The 21,780-nt window shown below is 31.2% G+C and overlaps 4 protein-coding genes across 11 annotated transcripts in view; 2 read left to right on the forward strand and 2 right to left on the reverse strand.

The window, feature by feature from the left end:
• The first annotated feature begins 409 nt into the window (after window positions 1–409).
• LOC117214531 (serine hydroxymethyltransferase, cytosolic) lies at window positions 410–4,071 on the forward strand. Of its 2 annotated transcripts, none has more exons than XM_033460716.1 (7): window positions 410–531; window positions 1,333–1,515; window positions 2,232–2,425; window positions 2,512–2,723; window positions 2,804–3,128; window positions 3,211–3,710; window positions 3,799–4,071. In XM_033460716.1, the coding sequence occupies exons 2-7, from the start codon at window positions 1,351–1,353 to the stop codon at window positions 3,963–3,965; spliced, it is 1,563 nt and encodes a 520-aa protein (XP_033316607.1). In that variant the 5' UTR covers window positions 410–531; window positions 1,333–1,350; the 3' UTR covers window positions 3,966–4,071. The 2 variants fall into 2 exon arrangements, with proteins under 2 accessions (XP_033316607.1, XP_033316598.1); XM_033460707.1 differs by lacking the exon at window positions 410–531 and adding an exon at window positions 582–746.
• Window positions 4,072–4,813: 742 nt separating this feature from the next.
• On the reverse strand, window positions 4,814–8,186 carry LOC117210707 (Golgi to ER traffic protein 4 homolog). Its single transcript, XM_033454002.1, has 6 exons — window positions 8,024–8,186; window positions 7,860–7,938; window positions 7,252–7,486; window positions 7,026–7,164; window positions 6,797–6,937; window positions 4,814–6,706 (listed from the first exon to the last, which is right to left on the reverse strand). Exons 1-6 carry the CDS (start codon window positions 8,182–8,184, stop codon window positions 6,457–6,459), a joined length of 1,005 nt encoding a protein of 334 aa, XP_033309893.1. The 5' UTR covers window positions 8,185–8,186; the 3' UTR covers window positions 4,814–6,456.
• Window positions 8,187–9,137: 951 nt separating this feature from the next.
• On the forward strand, window positions 9,138–12,940 carry LOC117210680. Of its 4 annotated transcripts, XM_033453943.1 has the most exons (8): window positions 9,143–9,336; window positions 9,418–9,551; window positions 9,859–10,101; window positions 10,257–10,641; window positions 10,743–11,130; window positions 11,288–11,410; window positions 11,633–11,765; window positions 11,852–11,908. In XM_033453943.1, exons 3-8 carry the CDS (start codon window positions 9,860–9,862, stop codon window positions 11,898–11,900), a joined length of 1,320 nt encoding a protein of 439 aa, XP_033309834.1. In that variant the 5' UTR covers window positions 9,143–9,336; window positions 9,418–9,551; window position 9,859; the 3' UTR covers window positions 11,901–11,908. The 4 variants fall into 4 exon arrangements, with proteins under 4 accessions (XP_033309815.1, XP_033309844.1, XP_033309834.1 ...); XM_033453924.1 differs by lacking the exon at window positions 9,418–9,551 and having other exon boundaries at window positions 9,138–9,336; XM_033453953.1 differs by lacking the exon at window positions 9,418–9,551 and having other exon boundaries at window positions 9,138–9,336; window positions 11,633–11,994.
• The window catches only part of LOC117210692 (methyltransferase-like protein 9), a 44,298-nt gene continuing 33,271 nt past the window's right edge, over window positions 10,754–21,780 (reverse strand). Inside the window, exons 3-7 of one of the 4 annotated variants that reach the window (XR_004488139.1) lie at window positions 18,422–18,634; window positions 15,487–15,874; window positions 15,309–15,417; window positions 14,371–14,562; window positions 11,433–11,705 (exon numbers count right to left, since the gene is read on the reverse strand). Coding sequence is in view for 3 of the 4 variants with exons in the window: in XM_033453968.1 (XP_033309859.1) it covers window positions 14,513–14,562; window positions 15,309–15,417; window positions 15,487–15,874; window positions 18,422–18,634 (760 nt within the window). In the remaining variant the exon portion in view is untranslated. Of the gene's footprint in view, window positions 10,879–11,432; window positions 11,706–14,050; window positions 14,563–15,308; window positions 15,418–15,486; window positions 15,875–18,421; window positions 18,635–21,780 lie in introns of those variants that run through there. The other 3 variants (XM_033453980.1, XM_033453988.1, XM_033453968.1) reach the window with 3 other exon arrangements.

Consider the following 21,780-nt stretch of genomic DNA (forward strand, 5'->3'; position numbering starts at 1 on the left):
GATGCTAAATATTAAAATGCCAATAATAAATAACAAAAAGAAGCAAAATAAAAAATGCTGTGTGCGAGTATAAAATTGTTATGATAATCTGTTTATCACGACAAGAAATTAACTTGTAAACATTTTTTGGAATGAACATATAATTAACAAGTAATTATTACAAAGTACATATATACAAGTGTATTATAATCTCTTTAAATAAATTGTTAAATTTTCAAATGTTTGCCTTTTTAATTATGCGATCAGTTTCATGTTTATAATGCTTATCCAATTACGAAATGGCAATTACATAAATGTTTGTACCCTAGAAATTTCGTCATAATTGTAACAACATTAATTTCCCAATGTAGTATTATTGTTCGCTAAGTTATCATTAAAGATGAGAAGAAACAATCAATCTGACGAAAATATTTAAAGTTTTTGTAATATGATAAAAAAAGAACGTTTAAACGGTTCTGATAAAAGTGTGGAGTGCATTGGTCGCTAAGAAATGTGATATATACGCTATAGACTTGCGTGTATTCGAAGAAAGTAAGTATGTCGATAGTGAATTACATACTTTCAAAGCAGTATTGCCCATAGTAAAACTGTAAAATCTGTTATCATTATTTCTTATTAGAAAAACATTTAAAGCATGTACTAAGTTGCATTGCAATTCAGTGAAATATTTCGAACTGAATAATTATAAAGTGAAGTTAAATGGTCGAAGAATTTTAATTAAACTGGTACAACAAGGAAGTGTCTAGGTCTATTATATCCTTTATAAAGAAAGGCCAACAACAAGAAACTTTTTTAATCGCTTATAACAGTTATTAAAACATTTCAATTTGATAATTACAATCAATTTCGATCGTTCTAAAAAAATGTTTGAAATATTTTATTGAATTACAGAAAAAATTCGCTTTCTATTATATTAAATTTATACTACATCTCGTATTACTACGTATTCGATTTCTTTATAAATTAGTAATGAACAGGAATCTTATTTTTTAAAACATATATCTTCATGTAATAATATGACACTTTTTATTTGAAAGTTGTATATTTTATTGAGGAACAATTTTAGATTGCTATATAAATTAACAATTTCAAATATTTTTTATTATTACGAATCATTTAAATCACTTCTCATAGTTGAACAAAACGATTACACTTAAAAATTACGCGCGTGTAAATTGCGAACCGTTGAAGTTGAAGTCCTACACAATTTTTAGGTTAAAGAATGCAACTACGCGAAATGCTAAATGTGTCAGTTACAATAAATATGAATGATTTAAGAAATTTCTAATCACCTTGTATATTTCATGAACTTTTGTATATATATGATTTAAGAAACTATTTGTTATAACAATGAATTGGGCGAATTTAAATCGTTACGGTTTTCGATTGGCTGACAATCTGTTAATCAGCCGTATGCAGCATATAAAAGATCGTGTTCTTCAAGGACTATCAGAAGTCTTCCAAGATTCAAATCCTAACGTGCATTTTTCAACCACGTGTCGTACACTTAAATTCGTGAGTGATTGCAAAAGTTATTTCTCATTATAATTAATCTTTGTTTGAACAATCAGTAGTAATAATGCTACTTTTTTGCATAAATAATATTTTATGCAGTTTTTTTTATAATTATCTTATATATTAAAAATTTTTTTATAATTATTTATAATTATCGCTGTATATTATATTTAATTTATTATTTTATTATTTGCATAATAATTAAATAAGTTGTATAAAAATGTTTATATATTTATATATTATATTATATATTATATATCTGATTATTAATGTATAATTTCTTTGGACAATTTTTTTATTTGTTAAAATGCTTCTAAGAATCTATATTATATTTCTTTAAATTTAAAAAATATTAATCAAAGTATTGATAAGTAATAGAAATAATTGAATATAAATAAGTAATTAATAGGGAGTAGTAATCAGAGAGTCTTGTATGTAAAACATATATGCCTCTTGATAAAGAAAATCTCATTGTGTCATGCTATACACAAGGTTATCGGTAAAAACACTTTGAACTTTATCAAGATAATAAAAAGACTAATAACTAAACACTATTTTGCAATATCCCCTGCAGACTTAAGAAATAAACAAGTATATATTCAGGAAATAGTATAGCATTATTCTAATAAATTATTTCTATTATATGAAGTAAATGATAAGTATATTGATAATATATAAAATAGGCACTAAAATTCTTTGAATTTTTAATTACATAGCACATGCCTGAAATAATTTATAAGAATGTCTGGGAAACAGACCCAGAACTTTTTGAATTAATGAAAAAGGAAAAAAAGAGGCAAGAGTCTGGTCTTGAAATGATTGCTAGTGAAAATTTTACATCTCTCAGTGTTTTGCAATGTTTGAGTTCTTGTCTTCACAATAAATATAGTGAAGGCCTTCCTGGTCAGAGGTATGTTTCTTATAACTTACAATTATCATTATCTCTTAAGGTATTTATATGTTTATCAATTGTTAAAACTGTCCTTATATATTTAGATATTATGGAGGAAATGAATACATTGATGAAATTGAATTGTTGGCACAAAAACGTGCTTTGGAAGCATTTGATTTAAATCCTGAAGAATGGGGTTGTAATGTACAACCATATTCAGGAAGTCCAGCTAATTTTGCAGTCTACACAGGTTTAATTGAGCCTCATGGTCGTATAATGGGTTTAGATCTTCCTGATGGAGGACATCTTACACATGGTACCACATAAAATTTTCATACTAAAACATTATAAGCTATGCTATTATAGATGTTAAACTCTTTTGTTTCAATCTTCTAGGTTTTTTTTCTGCAACTAAAAAGGTTTCTGCAACATCAATATTTTTTGAATCAATGCCATACAAAGTTAGTCTTGATACTGGTTTAATTGACTATGATAAGTTAGCTGAGGAAGCAAGTTTATTTAAGCCTAAAATTATAATAGCAGGTGTTTCCTGTTATAGTAGATGCTTAAACTACAAGCGATTCAGGGAAATAGCAGATGAGAATAATGCTTATTTATTTAGTGACATGGCTCATGTATCAGGATTAGTTGCAGCTAAATTAATTCCTAGTCCATTCGAATATAGTGATGTTGTATCTACTACAACTCATAAGACTTTAAGGTAATTGTTAGCAAATATTGCTTATTGGTAAATAGCTTCTTATTTCCTTATCAAAGAACATTTCTTTGTTTATCATTACTAGAGGACCTCGTGCTGGTGTTATATTTTTTCGTAAGGGAGTCAGAAAAATTGGAAAAGATGGTCAACAAATTATGTATGATTTGGAAGATAAAATTAATCAGGCTGTATTCCCAGGACTACAAGGTGGACCTCACAATCATGCAATTGCAGGCATAGCTACAACAATGAAACAAGTTAAATCACCAGAATTTCTTCAGTATCAGAAACAAATTATAGCTAATGCAAAGAGACTATGTTCAAGACTTCAGGAGCATGGCTATAAAATCAGTACAGGTGGAACTGATGTTCATATGTTTCTTGTAGATTTACGAAATAAAGGCATTACAGGAGCTAAAGCAGAAAAGATTTTGGAGAGTATCTCCATAGCTTGCAATAAAAACACAGTGCCTGGTGATAAAAGTGCATTGAATTGCAGTGGTATCAGACTTGGTACACCTGCATTAACCACTCGTGGTTTAGTTGAAAAAGATATTGATAAAGTTGTTGATTTTATACACAGAGGTGCTTATGTTTTAAAATAATATCTTAGAATAGAATTGAAAATATTAAAAGTGTACAAAAAATATTCTTTGATTCTAATTTCTTTTAGGGCTATTACTTGCTAAGGAAGTGTCTAACATTTCTGGTCCTAAACTTATTGACTATAAAAGGGTATTGAATACCGATGTCAACATAAAGGCAAAGGTTACAGCTTTAAGAGAAGAAGTTGAAACATTTTCTAGGCAATTTCCTATTCCCGGTTTTGAAGAATATTGATGGTATAATCTTGTTATGACATTATAAATATTTACTTACATAACTCTTTGTATTGCACACATTTTTTATTAATTTTGTAAAAAAGAATAAAATATGTTTAAAAGAATTATGTTTTGTAATTATTCATAAGAAACATAAATATATACATATATGAATTCTGTGTGAAATATGTATTTATATACATATATAATGCTTTCACGGATATAAATTATTTGAAAAATGCTTATTATGGGTACATTAAGAAATTAAATATAAGATAATTTTTAATTATACATTTAAAAGGTATTACATTATGTGAATTACAATATTGCATTACTTATACATACAGTATAATAAATTCCATACTCTTCATTAATTTTTAAGAACTTTGTACATTTATTATTGCAACTAAATATAAACGTATCTTGTATATGTGAGTTAAATTTTCATTTGAAAAATAAAGTTTAGTTGCATAAATTACTATTAAGAGAAATTTGAATATTACATTTATATAAACACGAATATTAAAAGTTTTTCTCCTATATTGTTACATAAAAAAATTTAATATTTATACTTTATTTTTATATTTGTTTATAAGATTCTAAATGTTGCTGTATTAATCATCAACATTTAAATATTCCCATTGCTATTATTCGTTGCTTACCAATTCTAAATAAAAATATTAATAAAGATCAATCCTTAATTTTTTTAACTATATTATGATATTGATTATTTTCATGTTTCTTTGTTTAGAGCTGTGTATTTTTATTTAACAATCAAGATTTATTCACGAATTGATAATTGATATTTATTTAGAATTATCACATAAATTATCCTGCATTACTATCAATCAGTATCATTTTTCTCGATTACAATATTATAACTAATTTATAATATCATATATTCAGTTATTGCTCAATAGAAATGAATGTAGTTAGGAACAGTTAATTGGAATTAACTTTTTATATTGTTTGCTTCGTTTCAGATTAGTTTTTCTAATTGAGATACCTTGAGACATTGCATTTCTTTTTACATCCAGTATAGTTATATTTAAAAAATGGACCTGAAATAAGACGTTTTAAGTTGCAATTGTAAATAAAATAAGATTTCTACTTGTATGTTATTTTTGTTTACTATTATGTATAATATCTATATACGCAGTATTCCAATGTTTTGTATTTCAATTTATTTATCGTTTCGTGATAAATCTTTTAAGGATAATGTGTTCATATATATAATATTTGTATATGGTATAAATTTTAATAATTTCCTAAATAATATATGTAAAATTATATCAATGTTCGCGCGCATATTAATATGAAAAACAAATACATATCACGTCTGTCAATGTACTATACGAAAAATCTATTTTATCAACAAATTTTAATTTATTTTGTTTAAAGTGGAACCATGTGAGTTTGTAACAAATTTAAACATTGCATATTTGCAAAATGCTTGCTGCGTTCAAAAATTATGGAAAAATAAGCTATTACACCCATAATACATATAACATATACTACAAGAATACACATATGTTTGTATATGTATATACTTATTATAAATCTATATCCTTCATCATATTTTTGTCCTGTACTTTTGGATTCAATACACAGCAATTGTACATTATTCTTATTAGTACTGAAAAGTGCTTTGTTACAAAATCATGGCCACGTCATTTTCACAATTAAATATACATTCTTTTTTCGCTAAAATTTGTAAACAATATAAATCATATTAGTACAGAGTTTGATAAATAAATATTTTACTTCCCGCTATGACAGTTACATACATAAGATTAATTTCACTCATTTAGTATTTCAGCAACAAATAGTATTAAGCACTCCTTCTCTGTAGCTATAAGTGTATAATGTAACGTTTATTTGTCACACGATTAAGTTTATATAAAATAAATCTTCATTTCAGCAGTTACACTCAAATACATGTTTTTTTTCTTGAACATACATCATTATATATATATAATTATTAGTACAAGGATTTTGTTCAAAGTTCAAGTTTGTTTTTAAGCTTCATTGTGATATTTAAATAAGATTCCATATGTATAATTTGAAAGTTTCGACTAAGTTGCAACATATCAAATAATAGTTCAAATATAGTATCAAAAGAGACCTTCCATGGTGATATAAAGAAAGACATGTATAAAGAGTCATTATTTTTAACAAATATCTTCTTTCTATGTAGTTTTACTTTCTGATGAATGAATTTTTGAAAACCGTTCCTAACTTATAACTTTGAAAAATTCCTCTAGGAATGCATCCCACATATTTTTATTTTAAATAAGTTTATCTGTACAAGTCATTTAAGAAAATTAATTTTAATACAATGTTTGAAGATCTACTAGATCAACGCAATGTGTGTATTAAAAATATATGGGATACCATTATATGTGTATATATATATATATATATATATATTATGTGTGTATATATATATACATATATATAAAGTTCATTATTTACTTTCATCACATTGCACAGTGACGTGTAACTTTTAATCAGTCAAGCTCTTGTGCTGTTTGTGAAGTTGAAGCTGTGTTTCTTTGTTCATCATCTGAACCTTCATCTTCAAGACCATTAAAAAATGATTGTAAAAGTGTACCAAATAATCCTTGATTGCGAGGACGTGGGGATGGAACGTTAAAAAATAATTGCCCTATTTTATCTAAGTACTGTCGATAACATGGATCTCTGTTTAAAGATATTCGATATTGTTCACAAAGTACTGTGAACACAGCGAGTTTACCACTGAAAAATATGAAGTGCAGAATATAATATTGCTACAAATTTCCTACAACTTTCTAATAATTAAACAAATGAGATAAAATTTGTACTCACCTGTCAACTGTTTTTAATAAAAAAAATAAAAAATTCAGTAAAGGAAGAAGATATGGTGGACCACTGTTTATTTTTGGATGCTGTGATGTATAAGAATTGAAAACTTCCTGTGCAGTAGTTTTATTTTGTAAACAAAGGTATCTAAAAATAAGTTAACAGGATTTTCTAAATTGTTTTAATGTACTTTAAATACTATTTAGATGCTTAAATTAATGAGGCGCGTACTTACTGCAAAACTGCCTGAGCTATAAAAAGATCTATTTCATTTTTGTAACCACGTTGCTCATGGAGCTCGACAAGCATCGCAGCACATCCAGAACCATCTCTACTATATATAAAATGTTGCCTTGCCATTATATAATTTTTTTCTACGAAAATGTATAACAAATTTCTTTAATATTATTATTATTATATGAATGTATATTTAAAGACTTTTATTATCTTAATCGATTTACCTCTCCAAAATACTTGTGCTACTTTCTGATGCAAATCTGGATGACCTGTTTTATATTCTGTACCTTTTATACTCCATCGAAGAGCAGATTGTACAAATACATCTCTTTCAGGTGATAAAGGACTCATTATACTGAACAAGTTTGTAATTTTTTCAAAATAATCTTGAGAAGGTTCTGTTCCTGATTGTGTTAAAACATTTATAAATAAGATTCCTAAGTCAGCTCCACTTGCATGCTATAAGTAATAAAATATAATAATATTACAATACTTTTTTATACATCTGTATAATATGCATAAATAATTGCAAATATGCTATATACAACTCAATGTTATATAGTATTATCAATTGATATAGAACATAATCTCATTATATCTTAAAATATTCTAGAATATTCCACAACATTTTAATTTTTATTTATAAAAATACATTTTAATATAACAGACATTAATGATAACTGATAATAGAACTTAATTATAGATTGTTCGAGAAGGGAATTTGTAAATAACACTTAGGAATGTGCATTATGACATCATTTTGAAAATAGTTTTTTTCGCGACATATTTGTAAAATCAATGAAAAATAGAGAAAGTGGAATAGATTACGTACTTGCTCGTGTTGTAATAAAAGAGTAGAACCATTATATAGTAATTCCAAAAGTTCCGAATACTTTTTCTGCCCAAGATATCTGGAAGAAGAGGTTAAGCAATCATATCGACGATTCTATAAAAACGATTCTTTGACGATGTTGATTAATTACGTTGTTGGCCCACCTGAAGTATAAAGTTCTATACATTTGATGAGCTTCATAATAATTTTCCGAATTTATGGATGCTTCTAATTTTGCTAAAACTCGCTGAATAGCGTGATTATACCGCGAGGCCATGTTTACGCTCTTTGGAATATTTTTTTCTGCTTTTGTAATTGGTATCATTGCTGTGTGTGTAAGTAATTTAAATTTGAATTTTTTCTAAAGATGAACTTCAATATGTTCACTTATAAAAGGACATTATTATACAACGTTACAAATAATATATATGTAATACATTATAGTAGATATTAATATGAAATATCACAAATTAATATAAACTGATCGCTAATACAATTAGCTTTAGAAATTAAGTTGTGCATAAATGTATGTTCGTACTTATTTATCTATATATGTTTTATAAAAATATATATATAATTATAATGTTGAGAATGCAAACTTTATTTTTAGTTGTGTTAATTATACATATAATTTATACTCCTCATTAATAATTAAACGAGTAATTATAATAAAGTAGCATGTGTAGTTACAATTTTGCAATGCTTTTATAAATGGAAAATAATTTTCTATAAACAACACAAAACATTCAGTGTGCAATTATGTTACTTGTTATCATATTTCTAAGTCGAGAAAGAGTAGTGTAAGCACTACTAAATTTATAGGAGCAATATTAAAATACTGCTTTATATATAAAATTATTTCAAAATATAACTTATATTATTCAATTTTATATGTACTACATTTTACTATCCAATTACACATACTTTTAACATATGAAATATAAAATGATTGTTTTACTTCAAAAACAATAATTAGGGATACATATTAATGAAATACAATATACATATGTATAATCAAATATAGAGATTAAATTTTATGAAATATATTAGAGAGAAAATGAAAGTCATTTCGTTGTAATCAAAATACAAAGAAGACAATACAAGTCGTGATATAGATGAGAGTCATAATATATAGTTTTTAGTTAAATCGATAGGAAAAATTGGAAGGCTGTCTCGGAGGTGATAGCAATTGCAAAAAGTAATATTGATAAATGCGCAAAGTGGCGTCGCGTAAGCGCTGAAATGCCGTAGGTGCATACATACGTGGATACAGTAAAAATCGTGAAGGCAATGCGCCTCTGGTGGCCAGCCGCGCAAACAATCCTTGCGGAAATAATTATCACGATTTATGTTATTTGTAAATGTGAAGAGAATCATTAATGAGGGTATGCCAAGTAGCGGCGATTAGGGTGATAAGCGGGTCCTGTAGTGTTCCCGGTTACACTTCGAGTGAGTGAAAGTCGTGCTCGGTAACGGGGTGAGTGTCCAAAACGTTCATTCCCCCCGCTTTTAAAGGGGGGCGGTGGCTCGCATCAGTGTTTTTTTATCGTTTCTTTAGACGTCTTCATCCCGAAAATAACAATGGCCGGAGGATTCGAATATGCATGGATTTTTAAAATGCCAAGCTTGCTACCCTGGCAACCTACACACATTTTCCTGACCCTTTTTTATTACATGTGTCAATTAGCATCGGTACGGCTACTGTACATCTTAATATTTTCAACAATAGCTTTCTACGAATTAATTTATCCAATGTGTACTATTCTGTAAATTAATTTTTATGAGATGTAACTCATCAGAAATTAACGAAATTTTCTATGTATTATAAGAAAGAGAAATGTTACCGCCTACGAAAATTGTAACTGATATTACACATAACTTTAGCAATTCAGTTTAGTCTACTTAATTTTATATTTATGATGTGTTTTTTAATTTTTTAATTGTAGAAATTATATGAAATCTTTTTCTTTATTTTGAAAAGATGATTTTATTTGCACAGGATGGACTTAGCAGAAACTATGAAAAACATTGTTGCCAAAGGTATGCAAACCGAAATGGGACCACCAGGTGGAGGATCTGGTTACCCTGGTACACCAAGTAGCGCTGGTTATGTTACTGAAAAGATGTATATGTTATTACAAGCCTATCTTCAAAATAAAGGTTGGAATCCAAGCATCGAACTGCTGCAATGTTTTTCTGAATTCAAGGATGCATCTATGATACCAAGTGCTGCCTATTTGCAGTAAGATTGCTTGATCTTTTGTCTTTATGTATTAATATATTATATTGTATGTTTATATATAAATGTAAACTGTTTGTATAGTTTTTTTTATAAAACATAACTTTTTATGTAAAATTTACAATCCTTTTATTACATTTTCTGTAATGTATAAATAGGATGATGGCATCAAGAATAGCTTTGGACTCTCAGGGAAGGCTAGTGCTTAGAGAAAATGGGAAAATAATATTGCCCTATGAACATTTTGCAAATGCTGTGATGTTAAAGCATATGAATGGTCCACATGGTCTACATTTGGGCTTAGAAGGGACAGTTAGAGCTGTTATGGAATCATACACTATCGGACGGGAATGTTTTGGTATGGAAAAAGAATTTATAATAGAGGTGGTACAAAACTGTCCAAATCCTGCTTGCCGTTATTACAAAAATCAACTCGAGTTAACTCAAAAAATGGGACATATGGCACCAACTTACATTCAAGAAAATGAAACAACAGCTTCTCTTTTACGTAGTAGTTTTCCTCATAACACAGATTTTCAAGCAGTAAGCACAAAAGCCATTTTTATTGATAATTTATTTATAAAAAAAAGAATTAACTTTTACATATTTTTAAATCAACTACATTTGATGTATTTATATTATAGACATTAAGCAGTGCTAATCCAAATACTCACATGGGAGGAGGATCAACAGCAGATTTGGCAGAAATGAGAGGTGCTGGGAACCAAATGAATCTTCAACGTCCTCCAAGCCGTCCATCATTAAATATTCCACATAGACCTGTGTCACAAGAAAAAAAAGTAGCCACTGGGAAACAGCATTATGAATCCTTAATACCTAATATTCCAATGTCTGATCATAAATTAACAGACTTCTTAAGAACGAATTTAGATAATTTGGACAATCTTAGTGGGCTTGGTTTGGGAAATTTACAAGGGATAGGAAATGCAAATAAGGATTTGTTAGCCTTACATAATGGAGCTTGGCCATTAGAAAATGAGAAAGGATCTCGGGCATCTTCAAATTCAGAAGGTTAATAGATCATATATATGTATAATATTCAATCTATGAAATTGAAACTATGTTTATATTTATGTCTTTATTTATTAATTTATATCTTAAATTTTGTCTTATTTTTGTTTATTAATTTATGTCTTTAAAAAATGATTATTTTCTTATAATTTTACAGGAGGACAAGAAAAAATAGTAAGGGCTTTTGCAGAAGTTATGAAGAACATGGCAAGGATGAAAGCTTGTGTACGTCCTGCAATGTGCAAGCCATATGGAAAACAATCAGAAGCTTTGCAAAAAAGTAATAAAATACATAGCATCTGTCATGATTTATCTTTTAATATAATATTTCCATTAGGTTTACAAATAGATTCTTCTTATAAATTATTTATATTTTACATAATATCGATGCGTGATGTTATTAGATATTAAATACTGTGTTTCTTTGACTACTTTTTAGATCATGCCAATCTTTCTCCATTGATGAAAATGAAATGTATGTTTTGTGTTGGTTTTGTTACAGCGCTGGTGGATACAATACAGCTTGTACAGTCGCTAAGAAGTTTCCTGCCACCTCCACATATTCCTGTCTCAAGCTGGAAAAATGAAGATAAACATCGATTAGATCATACGGGTACTCCCTATCTCCCATCATTGTAAGTATCTCTTATGGTCTATATTTTAAGTATACCCTCGTTACATGACTAGAGATATCAAATAAAGAGTTATAATTTTTATGCAGAAAGACTGGAGGTTTAGAAGAATTATGCGAACAACGCAAGCTAGACTAAACAAATGTCTTCGCTTTTTAAGCGGCAGACAAGGTTTTGTCTTTGCGCTCTATGATGTTCTAGTCATGTGGTGTTTATGGGTTAGATGGGTGTTTTGTATTTAAACAACCCGAAGGATTGCTCAAATGTTGTTGGCGTTTAGGACTTCAAAATACTAAGAGACAAAACGAGTCATGCGTGGACTGTGATAAACGTGGGTAGCGAAGAAAAAAATTTATATATAGTCAATCGAATCTCCACACCGTTATTTCAAATTCGAACTAGCTTTATTTCGTGTTGCTATAAGTTTTTTTCGAATTTTTATAATCTGCCTATGGGGCTTACTTGGAAACTATGGGGAAAGATAATTTTAAATTATCTACCTCATCATGAATAATTTACATATTATGAATGTATTATAAAATGGCATTTATATTTTATTGTTGTGCATTGATTTAATAGCTCACCACTTGTGTTCCAATGATTACCTGATCAACATTGTATTATAAAGATTCTTTGTTATATAAGTAAATCTTTTGTACGTATTGGAAGTTTGGACAAAGTGTAAAGACTAAATTCAGTCTTGCATGTAAGTGTGAAAGGTTTGCTAATTAGATATTGTTATAAGTATTTTAAATATGAGAGTATAAATAAGCAATTGCAATTCTTGTTGTCGCTTGACCTCGCATTATTTAATTTTTGAATATTTATTATATAATTATTGGACTATTGTTTCAAATTAAATAATTAAAATCACAACAAAATTATCTAGTTAAAATAAATATTCAATTTCTATATACTATATATATACATTTTTTAAAAATTATACTTGTATAAATTATTGTTTATTTATAAAAATAGATCACAAACATATATTGTTGTTATGTCTAGTATTATTATCTGACAAGTTAATGTTAAAACTTGCAATAATTTATAAGCTCCATGGGCAGTAACATGCGGTGTGCACGTATAAAAAAATAAATCATTGGTCAATTCATAGATATTTTTCGAGAAATAAATTATTTCGTTACTATATACGATTAAAAAAAAAAAAAATAAAAGAACGAAAAGTTACATTATTAGAAAATTTTCGAAGCGTGATTTGCACTGATGCTCAAAAATTTCTCTCTGTGCACTATTACTTACAAACGGTATTACCTCTGGCAACCGCGAAATGCGTGATAAACCGAGAGAAGAGAAAATAGAAAATATTATGCGTTATCTTAATCGAAATTCTTCGATGAAATGCATTTTATTTTGGTTGTAGAAGTAAAATCGTTTTAAACTCAATTGTTATACGCATATCTGCGATGGTAAAATGTTTCCTTCTCGCTCGATAATATCAAAATATAAACTATACGTTTCTGAACATAAACAATAAATTTGTGTAATGAATGCTTGGAAAGTGGATGAATGTCTGAATCTTGTTTGTACACAGGTTCGATGGATGTAAAGTTTCGGCTATCAAATAGCAAAATTTTATATGAACGTATCTGAATGCGTGAACGCGTGATTCTGTTTAGATATCTTTCTATAAACGTGTCTGTTATAAAACGCATGTATATTTATTTATAACATCTGCAGCGAATATGTCGATCAATTGTTAGCAGGGCTCAGATTTCTGTGATCCACTATTTACATCTGTGTGTTAACTTCGTTTTTAAATTCAAACATTTTTGCATTTCTAGTATGTAGGATGATAGGATGAAAATATTTTGATCTTCTTTCGTTTACATTCGACAATATAGTCCTAACGATAATTTTTTTGCTGTTGATATATATATTAATTGACGAAACATAATAAAATTTCAATTTATTTAGGAATTATTTGATTCAATATTAGAAGCGCGAACTAAAAATTTCTATTTTAATTTTGTATAATGTTACATAACCATTCATAAAAATTCATTTATATCATCTATATTATCTATGTACCAATTATTATGTTAAAATATCTCAGTTGAATAAAATTATTAATATAATTGAGAAAATAAAATATACATATGTGTAGATAATAAAGAAACTGTGAAGGAGTGTTAAAATTTCTAGGAAGAAAGGTAGAAAGTATGAAAGATATTTCAAAATTAATTACATTATTTAAAATATGTTTTTTAGCAATTTGCTGCATATACAGGCTGCAGGATTGTGGATGCTACTATATATATAAAAGCTGTGCAAAGATAAGCATTTTATTTTCATAGTTTTCAAGCAGTATCCTGAAGAAATGCCATTGATAGTTTAGCATATCTCATCATGTGTATCTAGCGTGGGTGTAATATACACATTATGTATATACATAACAATATAAAAGTAATGTGAAAGATAAAATATTAAACCATTTACCTTTATTTTATTTGATATTCTCTTCTCTACATCCTAAATTAATTTTGTTATCTTGTCTTTGTAGTTTACTATTGGAATGAATATTGTGGAGAAATAATATAAGCCAGCAAACTGTAGTCTATTAATAAAATTTAATAATAGAACTTACAATCGACATAGATTTCAAATCAACGTTGTCTGTGAAATTGTTGAAATTACTAGGAACAAATCGATTTTATGGTTTCTGGTGTTCTGATTTATGCTTGAGATTAGTGGACAAAACAGGTACAGGTTGTGTTTTCAGTTACGGATCATCCACATTTGGCACACAGAATGTTATACACTGAGCAACACATGCAATCTGAAATATCACCGAAATTTAAGTCCTGTATATCCCTTGTTTTTTGTTAATCGACATGAATCTTATAAGTAAAGCTGCTGCAATATCATCTAAGTAATTTTTGACGATTTACCTGTTACACGCCAAAGTGTATTTGCAACAACAACTAAATGGAACTATTTCTTCTAGTAGCTATTACGAGACTAACGCGAAACGTATCATCGTTTGTCTTGTTGTCGAAGTGTCGACACGACTAAGCATATCCATGACTAAGTCGCTACTTGTATGCCAAATGAAAAAAAAAAAAGAGAAAAAAGCGAAAAAAAATGAGAAGAAAAAAGTAAGAGGGAGCACGGAAACAAAGTCTGATGATAAAAGGTACAAAAAACCGAGTCTCGAGACAAATTAAACGTTTTAGGTGTATGCGACATAGAGTCGCAAGCCGTATGAACTGTTGTTCAGAATCCCAGTTTCCAAGTTTTATCGCTCTCGCGTCATATTTATTATCAATAGGAACCGTGTACAAGTTTTCTGCACCTTCTGACTTTGACAGTAAGAGATCGTTGTAAGATGCGCACCGTCGTTGTTCATTTATCAATTCGCATAAATGGACAATCGATTAATGAATGATGAATTATAATACACCAATGCTACCGCTGTATTTGCACATTAAGCTCGTTGTCGCTTGCCAGTATTGCTCTTCTGTATTCTTGCATAATTCTAACCGATGAACAGCAATCATTAAAGTTTTTACAAGTGTGACTTGCCTGTATTACATTTCCGTTCTTGATAAGTCTGTTGTTCGAACATGTTCGGGCATTCTTTTCCAGACGGTTCCGTATCCATCCATTCCGAAGCTGAGTATCGCGAGCTATCCTAAAAGCTTCTAGCGTATAAGTGTCTAGAAATATTTCTCATTGAATATTCACAGGATTGTGTACTAACTGGCTGTGCTTCTAGCACGAATATTACGTCGTCGAGAAAGTAATACGCCTGGCCGAGGTCTCCCTCGCAGAGGTAAGGCAGTTTGCTCCATACGAGACACCTTAGGCTCAATGGTGCGAAAACTCTGTCGACGAGGCTGGCTATTTGACCTTCTAGACCGTTCCCTTTTACTGGCAGATATTCTGACGGTTTGTGGTCACCCCTTTCACCAACTTCCACGTAAGGGCTGAAGGGAAGAACCAGCGCTACGACCAGACGTCCACCCGGAGCCAAAGATGATTTCAGACGGCGAAGTAGAGTATTAGGTCGATCGCAACGATCCAACAGATTCAGGCAGAGGATCACGTCGAATGGACCGCTTTCGTGCCATTTTTCTACGTCCAGCACCCTATAAGATAATAGAGTATATTTTCTTCCATTTTTATTTTATTCCCATAGAATATTATGTCATATGTTGTTTGATATTTGAAAGGGGTGATAGTATGCTGTTATAATTAATTCACACAATCTGTTAAACATTTCCTCTCATCATCTTGTGTTTAAGATGCTTCGTTTAATGTTTTGGAATTTTATTTACGTGCATGCTATTTGGTCAAAGGTATAGGAACTAATTTTAAGAGAAGAATGCACATGATTTGTGGATTGCGTAGGATTAAATTTAGATAAAAATTTAGTAGCCTATTTTATATAGAATATTTCTTCTAATAGATTTTGATGATTTTCTTCTGTTAAATTTGAAACGTATTACATAAAAAGAAATATAAAAATTAATATGAAGTTAGTAAATTCAGATATTTTAAATGCAGGCCATTTAGGTACGGTTATGTTCTTACAAAAAGTATTTTATCTATTTTGCCTATTTTCATATTCTCGTTATTTTTAATAACACAAACACTTGGATAACAAATTAAATTGGATTTGGATGATAAATTAAATTTGCATTGTCAGTAAGATTTGAAACAGCGAAAAATCTAGCGCCACATAGTAGATATTAGATTTTTCTAACAAAGTTTTATCTAATTTTAAAATAGTAAGAAAATAAGAATGATGTAATTACAATTTAAATACTATAGTTAAATATAAATGCTGTAGCAGGGTGTAGCATCCTATGTGGGATTTGTTTTAATAAATTCAATACTTAAAAATAATAAAATATGTTTATACAATCACTCAAGTTATAAATTTTAATAAAACACATACAATATTTTAATAAAATTATCAAAACATAAATGTTATCCAAACAAATTAGTTAAATTTTGATTAGTAAATCAGAAAATAAGACTTTTCAATTCATTCATTTTACAAAATATTCTTCCTTTATTGATAATAAACTCAAATACTATAAATTATTTGAAAGTTAAGAAACCTTAATGAAACACTACACAGCATTAAACTGTAAAAAAAACAAAAGTAATCCTTGAAAGCATATCTCACGAAAATCATATTAATAATTAGATAACAAAGAAATTAGTCTTAGCTCCAAAGCGGAAGCAAAATCAACTCAACGCTCGTACAAACCTATTGTTTAATTATTTTCAAGCATCGAATTCGCTCGTATAACTGGATCCCACATAATGCCACACCTTGGACATGATCCGAATCAAAGTTACTGTTTACTTCACGGTGACTGCATCTCTAACTACTATCGTATTCTAAGTGTTAACACGTACTTCTCTTCCTATTTTCTCTTCGAAGATCTTCATTCGCGCCTAAGATCACGGGGGGAGGGTTCTAAACTCGTCTGGAAAAGAGCAAACGGATTTCTATAAAACGGTTACGGGTACATCGCACCCTACGGACATTTATTTAAAATTCGAATAGTCTCGGATTGCAACCGTATCGACGCGAGACAGGCCGGGTGTAAAACCACCGTAAACTTCTACTCCAATCAATTCGGTGCCATAAACTTGTTAGTAGCGCACCATGGTCTATTACATGCACCGTCCTCGACGACATTGAGTCGTTAGATGTTCCTCCAACTCTCGGATACCATTGAATTAAGCATCTACGCGCTTAATTAAGGCGACTACGAGGACCTTTGAAATAGTCGACGTTCCATGAGTGAAGAATTTTATGTTCGTTCTAGGGTGAACTGGTCGTTCGATATGAAACTTCAGAATAATCAATTTATACATCGATACTGCAAGAATGACCTCAACGATCAGTTTCAATTTTCATGAAATCTATTGTTAACGAAATGTATTTTCATTTTTTTTCTCTTCTTTTTTCGAACTAAAATTAGTGGTTTTGTCCAGTTTTTAAGAAATAGACGTCTACAGGGCAAAGTGGTAAAATAACGTCAATTTAAATGTACCTTTGATGTGAATTTTTCTTGCTAGATATTATTTATCTTTTTAGATGGTATATTGCATATAGTATATCTATCGCTTTTCAATCGTATAGAAGAAACCTGTAATAGATATCTCATACGTTAAAATACAATATTCAAAAGAAGGATAGGATAATTCAGAAAATTGTATATTTATTTTCAACAAAAGTTTTAAAACGTTTGTCAAATTCTCTTGATTTATTTTAATTACCTATTAATATAAAAACTTGCATTTTTAGATGGTTTACAAATTTGCAAATATTTTTGGAATATTTTACAATTAGTTAACATTCTTTATTTCATCAGTTACACTTACTTGAAATATTCATAGCATCGTACGAATTTTCATTGCACATACTTGAGCAAAGAATTTAATCTTCTGTATATTTTAAACACAGATGGAATTACGACATTCTAATATAAAAAAGGTAAGATAGATGGGCGAATAAAAATGTGGAAAATTCTGTGTATCGTAAAATTTTCAAATTTCTACCCCATCGATATTTCGTTAAATAACTACAAATAGGAATCCCTACAATTTTCTTGTCCCTTTTAAGCTTTCATTTCGAAGAATGCAAATTGAACGAAAGATTGAACGTGACTTACGTGAACTTCCTTCTCGCCAGAGCCCATCTCATCGGTGCTGATATGTCTGTGGCGTAAACTTTTTCAAAGAGGTGGGCTACATGAGCAGTGGTGGCACCGTCGCCAGCTCCTAAATCCACCAACGAATGCCACGGCCCTGTAAAGCCGCTCGCTGCCATAAATTTTTGAAACTGTTCGCAGGAAAAGACATGCATGGAGCCGCGGCCTAGCAGCCTGAAATCATCATTTTACAATGTTGAAATGCGAAAATTAATAACATAGAATATATGTACACAGAATAGCTTGTCTTTCCTTTGAGAAATATATTTGATATTAATATTGATGAAATTTCATTTTGATGGAATTATATAACATATAATATGGTAAAGTACTATTTTACCACATAACTGTTCGTAATGTAATAAAATATAACCTTATATATAATAATTTCTATATTTTTTAAATAAGTTTTAATCGTTTAAATATGTTTGTATGATATCGGTATAGAAATTTGTCTTTATTCTCCTATGTAAAATTATAATTTTTCGAATCAAATGTCGCTTAAAAATGCAGGCATTTACAATCGCATTTGGATTATAAAATATTTATAGTTGAAATGTGAATAAATTTTAAAGTATTGAAAAGCGAAGAAAGTTTGCAAACACGTATAGAAATTTTCGCATTTTCTGTCTCGTACAAAATATAATTCCGCTGTAACAACTTTGACAAGGTAAATCTAAGTTATTACAAGATAAAGTCGTAAACGTCGAGATTTGGTGGTGCGCGAGGTCGGCTACAGAAGGGTGAGACGAATAAATCAACGCAACGGTAACACATATTTCAACATCTCATTGTGCGGGTCGACGGAGCTTCCATGATCGATGAAAGGCAGCTGCATATAGAAATCAAAAGGTCCGACGTGTTTGTGGCTCGGTTTAGTCGGGAGAATTCGATGATGCCTCGTTTCGGAGGGAATCTTCCGACTAGCCGGCGGATGATGGCGAGGGCTGAACCATGGCTGAACGCACGAGGAAAAAGGGCGGGTTCATTTGAAAATACCAGCGCTGCCGCAACGCGGCGCACAACGGTGGCGATCCATCAATGCCGCGGAACGCGGGATTTTGATCGTGAATTCGGTTACCCCCGGCGTTATAAATAAGGCGATGGTGGTCTCATGGTCCCCTTCTTCGTGGGCCCACCTCGATTTTTCTCCCTCTCTACCGCTTCCTGCGCTCGACCATAGCCGGTGCCATCAATTAACGAGCACCTCCTGGCTTCTATTGAATAATAAATAAAAATCAAAAAGAGAAAGAAAAAGAAAAACAGACGAGATAGGAGGAGGAGGAGAAGAAGGAAGAGAAGAAGATTTCAGAGGAGACAGAGGAAAGAGGTGCAGAAGAGGAGGATGTAAAGAAGCGAATGGAAAGAAGAGAAAGAAACATGGAGACCCGGTTGCCGCATTTTTCGTAGCATCTTTCCGATTCTCTATCTTGTTCTTTATTCTTTCCACGGATCATTCACGGTCTATCTCTCTTATTTCTCCGTTTATTATTTGCTTCTTTTCATTACCATCTTGTTTTTGTTTTACCGTCTCTCTCTGTCTCTCTTATACAGTGCCTGTTTACTTTGCCGTACCGTTGGGCTTGTTTCCATTGTCAGTCTCCACCATGGTCGCGTATAACCTGTACACGGGTCTCCTTGTTGCACGCCGGAGACGATCAACCAGTGAAGAATGAAAGAAATGGAAAGGGAAGAGAGCGTGCAACGAAAGAGAAAACGAAAGAACCAGTGAGAAAGAGAGGGTGAGGGGGAGAGAGCAGAGGAAAGGAACGGGTAGATACACATACGATATACACGCGTGCGGCTCACAAATCAGGCTTGCGGATCGTGGCGGCTTCGTCGGCGGCGCGAGCGACAATTAATTCACCGCTTTTGCTCTCGGCTCCTCTTCTTGGACCCCATTGTGTGTACGTACTCGTTCCTCCCTTCTCCCCGCGTCGCAATGTTTCTCCCAATGGAGAATCGTTCGGGGCCTATCGGTGCTTCCAACGTCGCCCTGTTTTATCGAGCGATTCCGATCCCTTCTTTTCGTCCTTTTTGCTTTCCACAACTTCGTCGTCGGGGGCCCCCTACCTCTACCTTTCGAAGCCGCGTCTTTAATTTCGACCCTGGCGTCATGCGGTCTAGAGAAGTCCGGTGCGCGCGCGGCTACACAGCGTTGCCAGGTTTAAAAAGCCGATCCCTCGCGATCTTGCGTTATTACGCGGATTTTGAATCGGCCCATTATTTCTTTCCCACGCAGTTTCGTTACGTTGTTAATAATATATTATTATTTTTCAAATCGTAGAAATTAGGAACCAATTGTTTTAGGGTAAGATGCATTTAGATAGTTTGAATGTAATACTTACTTTATAATTAAATTCACACATCTTCGCAGTTTCAAGCCCGAGTCCTTTAAAACGAAAGATACACACTACAACATTTTACTCTATCTTTTCAATTCATTCTTTGAGAAAGGCCACATCTTCTATATCAAAATTCATACAAAAATTTAATTATGAATCTAATACTTGCATTACAATCGATACGAGTCGTACAATTCGGTATCGATTTAATTACTCGATATTCAATTAAAACACTTATTCTCATTACTAATAAATACATCTACAAATATGTATCGTGTTTTACCACATACCAATGACGAATTGCACATAGCGCGCATTTAAACACTATCGATTCCAACATAGTAAAGTGTTATAAAAGTAACTATATATGTACATCAATATCAATAATCATGTAGCAATCTCAAAGAATACATCATCGGGATTAAGAATAACTGATTGTAAGAAGTTTCGAAGCGCTGACGGCTAGTCTACGAGTCATATCTACATGGAACGGGACAGTGGCGGGTATAAAGGTGATAAGAATCTTTTTCCAGGGGTTCTGGACGATTATTTACAATTCCAGCCACCTACTCGGTCCGGGCGGTGCGGTGGTTGAATTTTTGTCGACCGACAGGCGGCGCTGGTTCAGTTCGCTATGGCCTCGGTGGCTTTTATCGGTGAGGGCCTCTCGCGTTCGCTCGTAAAATACCTCGAAGGGCGAGCGCGTAGTGTTAAAGAGGCGCTCGAAGGACCGTTTACCTAATAATAGCAATAATATGTAAATGCGATGCGTATCAAGTCGCCATCTAAAGAATCCACCCCGCTACGGGCCTATTGTTTGCAAATCTTCGTTTCAGCCGTGCTGCTCTCTGCTGGATTGCTGCAGAGCTCTCGATACACCTATCTCCGTCTCTTTTTGCACCATCGTTTTACCTGCGATCTGTCCTTCTCTCGATACCGGACGCGCAAATAATCGAAGGTAGGCTAGCATTACAG

This window comes from Bombus bifarius, unplaced genomic scaffold, assembly GCF_011952205.1.
Source record: "Bombus bifarius isolate JDL3187 unplaced genomic scaffold, Bbif_JDL3187 scf7180000007970, whole genome shotgun sequence".
Lineage (NCBI taxonomy): Eukaryota > Metazoa > Arthropoda > Insecta > Hymenoptera > Apidae > Bombus > Bombus bifarius.

Coding starts and splice junctions, on each gene's coding strand:
- LOC117210707 (XM_033454002.1), bottom strand. CDS start 8,184: ATGATACCAATTACAAAAGCAGAAAAAAATATTCCAAAGAGCGTAAAC. Junction 7,939..8,023: donor TATAGAACTTTATACTTCAG/GTGGGCCAACAA, acceptor CTCTTCTTCCAG/ATATCTTGGGCAGAAAAAGT. Junction 7,487..7,859: donor TTTTATTACAACACGAGCAA/GTACGTAATCTA, acceptor TATTACTTATAG/CATGCAAGTGGAGCTGACTT.
- LOC117210680 (XM_033453924.1), top strand. CDS start 9,860: ATGGACTTAGCAGAAACTATGAAAAACATTGTTGCCAAAGGTATGCAA. Junction 11,411..11,632: donor ATCAGAAGCTTTGCAAAAAA/GTAATAAAATAC, acceptor GTTTTGTTACAG/CGCTGGTGGATACAATACAG. Junction 11,766..11,851: donor ACTCCCTATCTCCCATCATT/GTAAGTATCTCT, acceptor ATTTTTATGCAG/AAAGACTGGAGGTTTAGAAG.
- LOC117214531 (XM_033460716.1), top strand. CDS start 1,351: ATGAATTGGGCGAATTTAAATCGTTACGGTTTTCGATTGGCTGACAAT. Junction 3,129..3,210: donor ACAACTCATAAGACTTTAAG/GTAATTGTTAGC, acceptor TATCATTACTAG/AGGACCTCGTGCTGGTGTTA. Junction 3,711..3,798: donor TGTTGATTTTATACACAGAG/GTGCTTATGTTT, acceptor AATTTCTTTTAG/GGCTATTACTTGCTAAGGAA.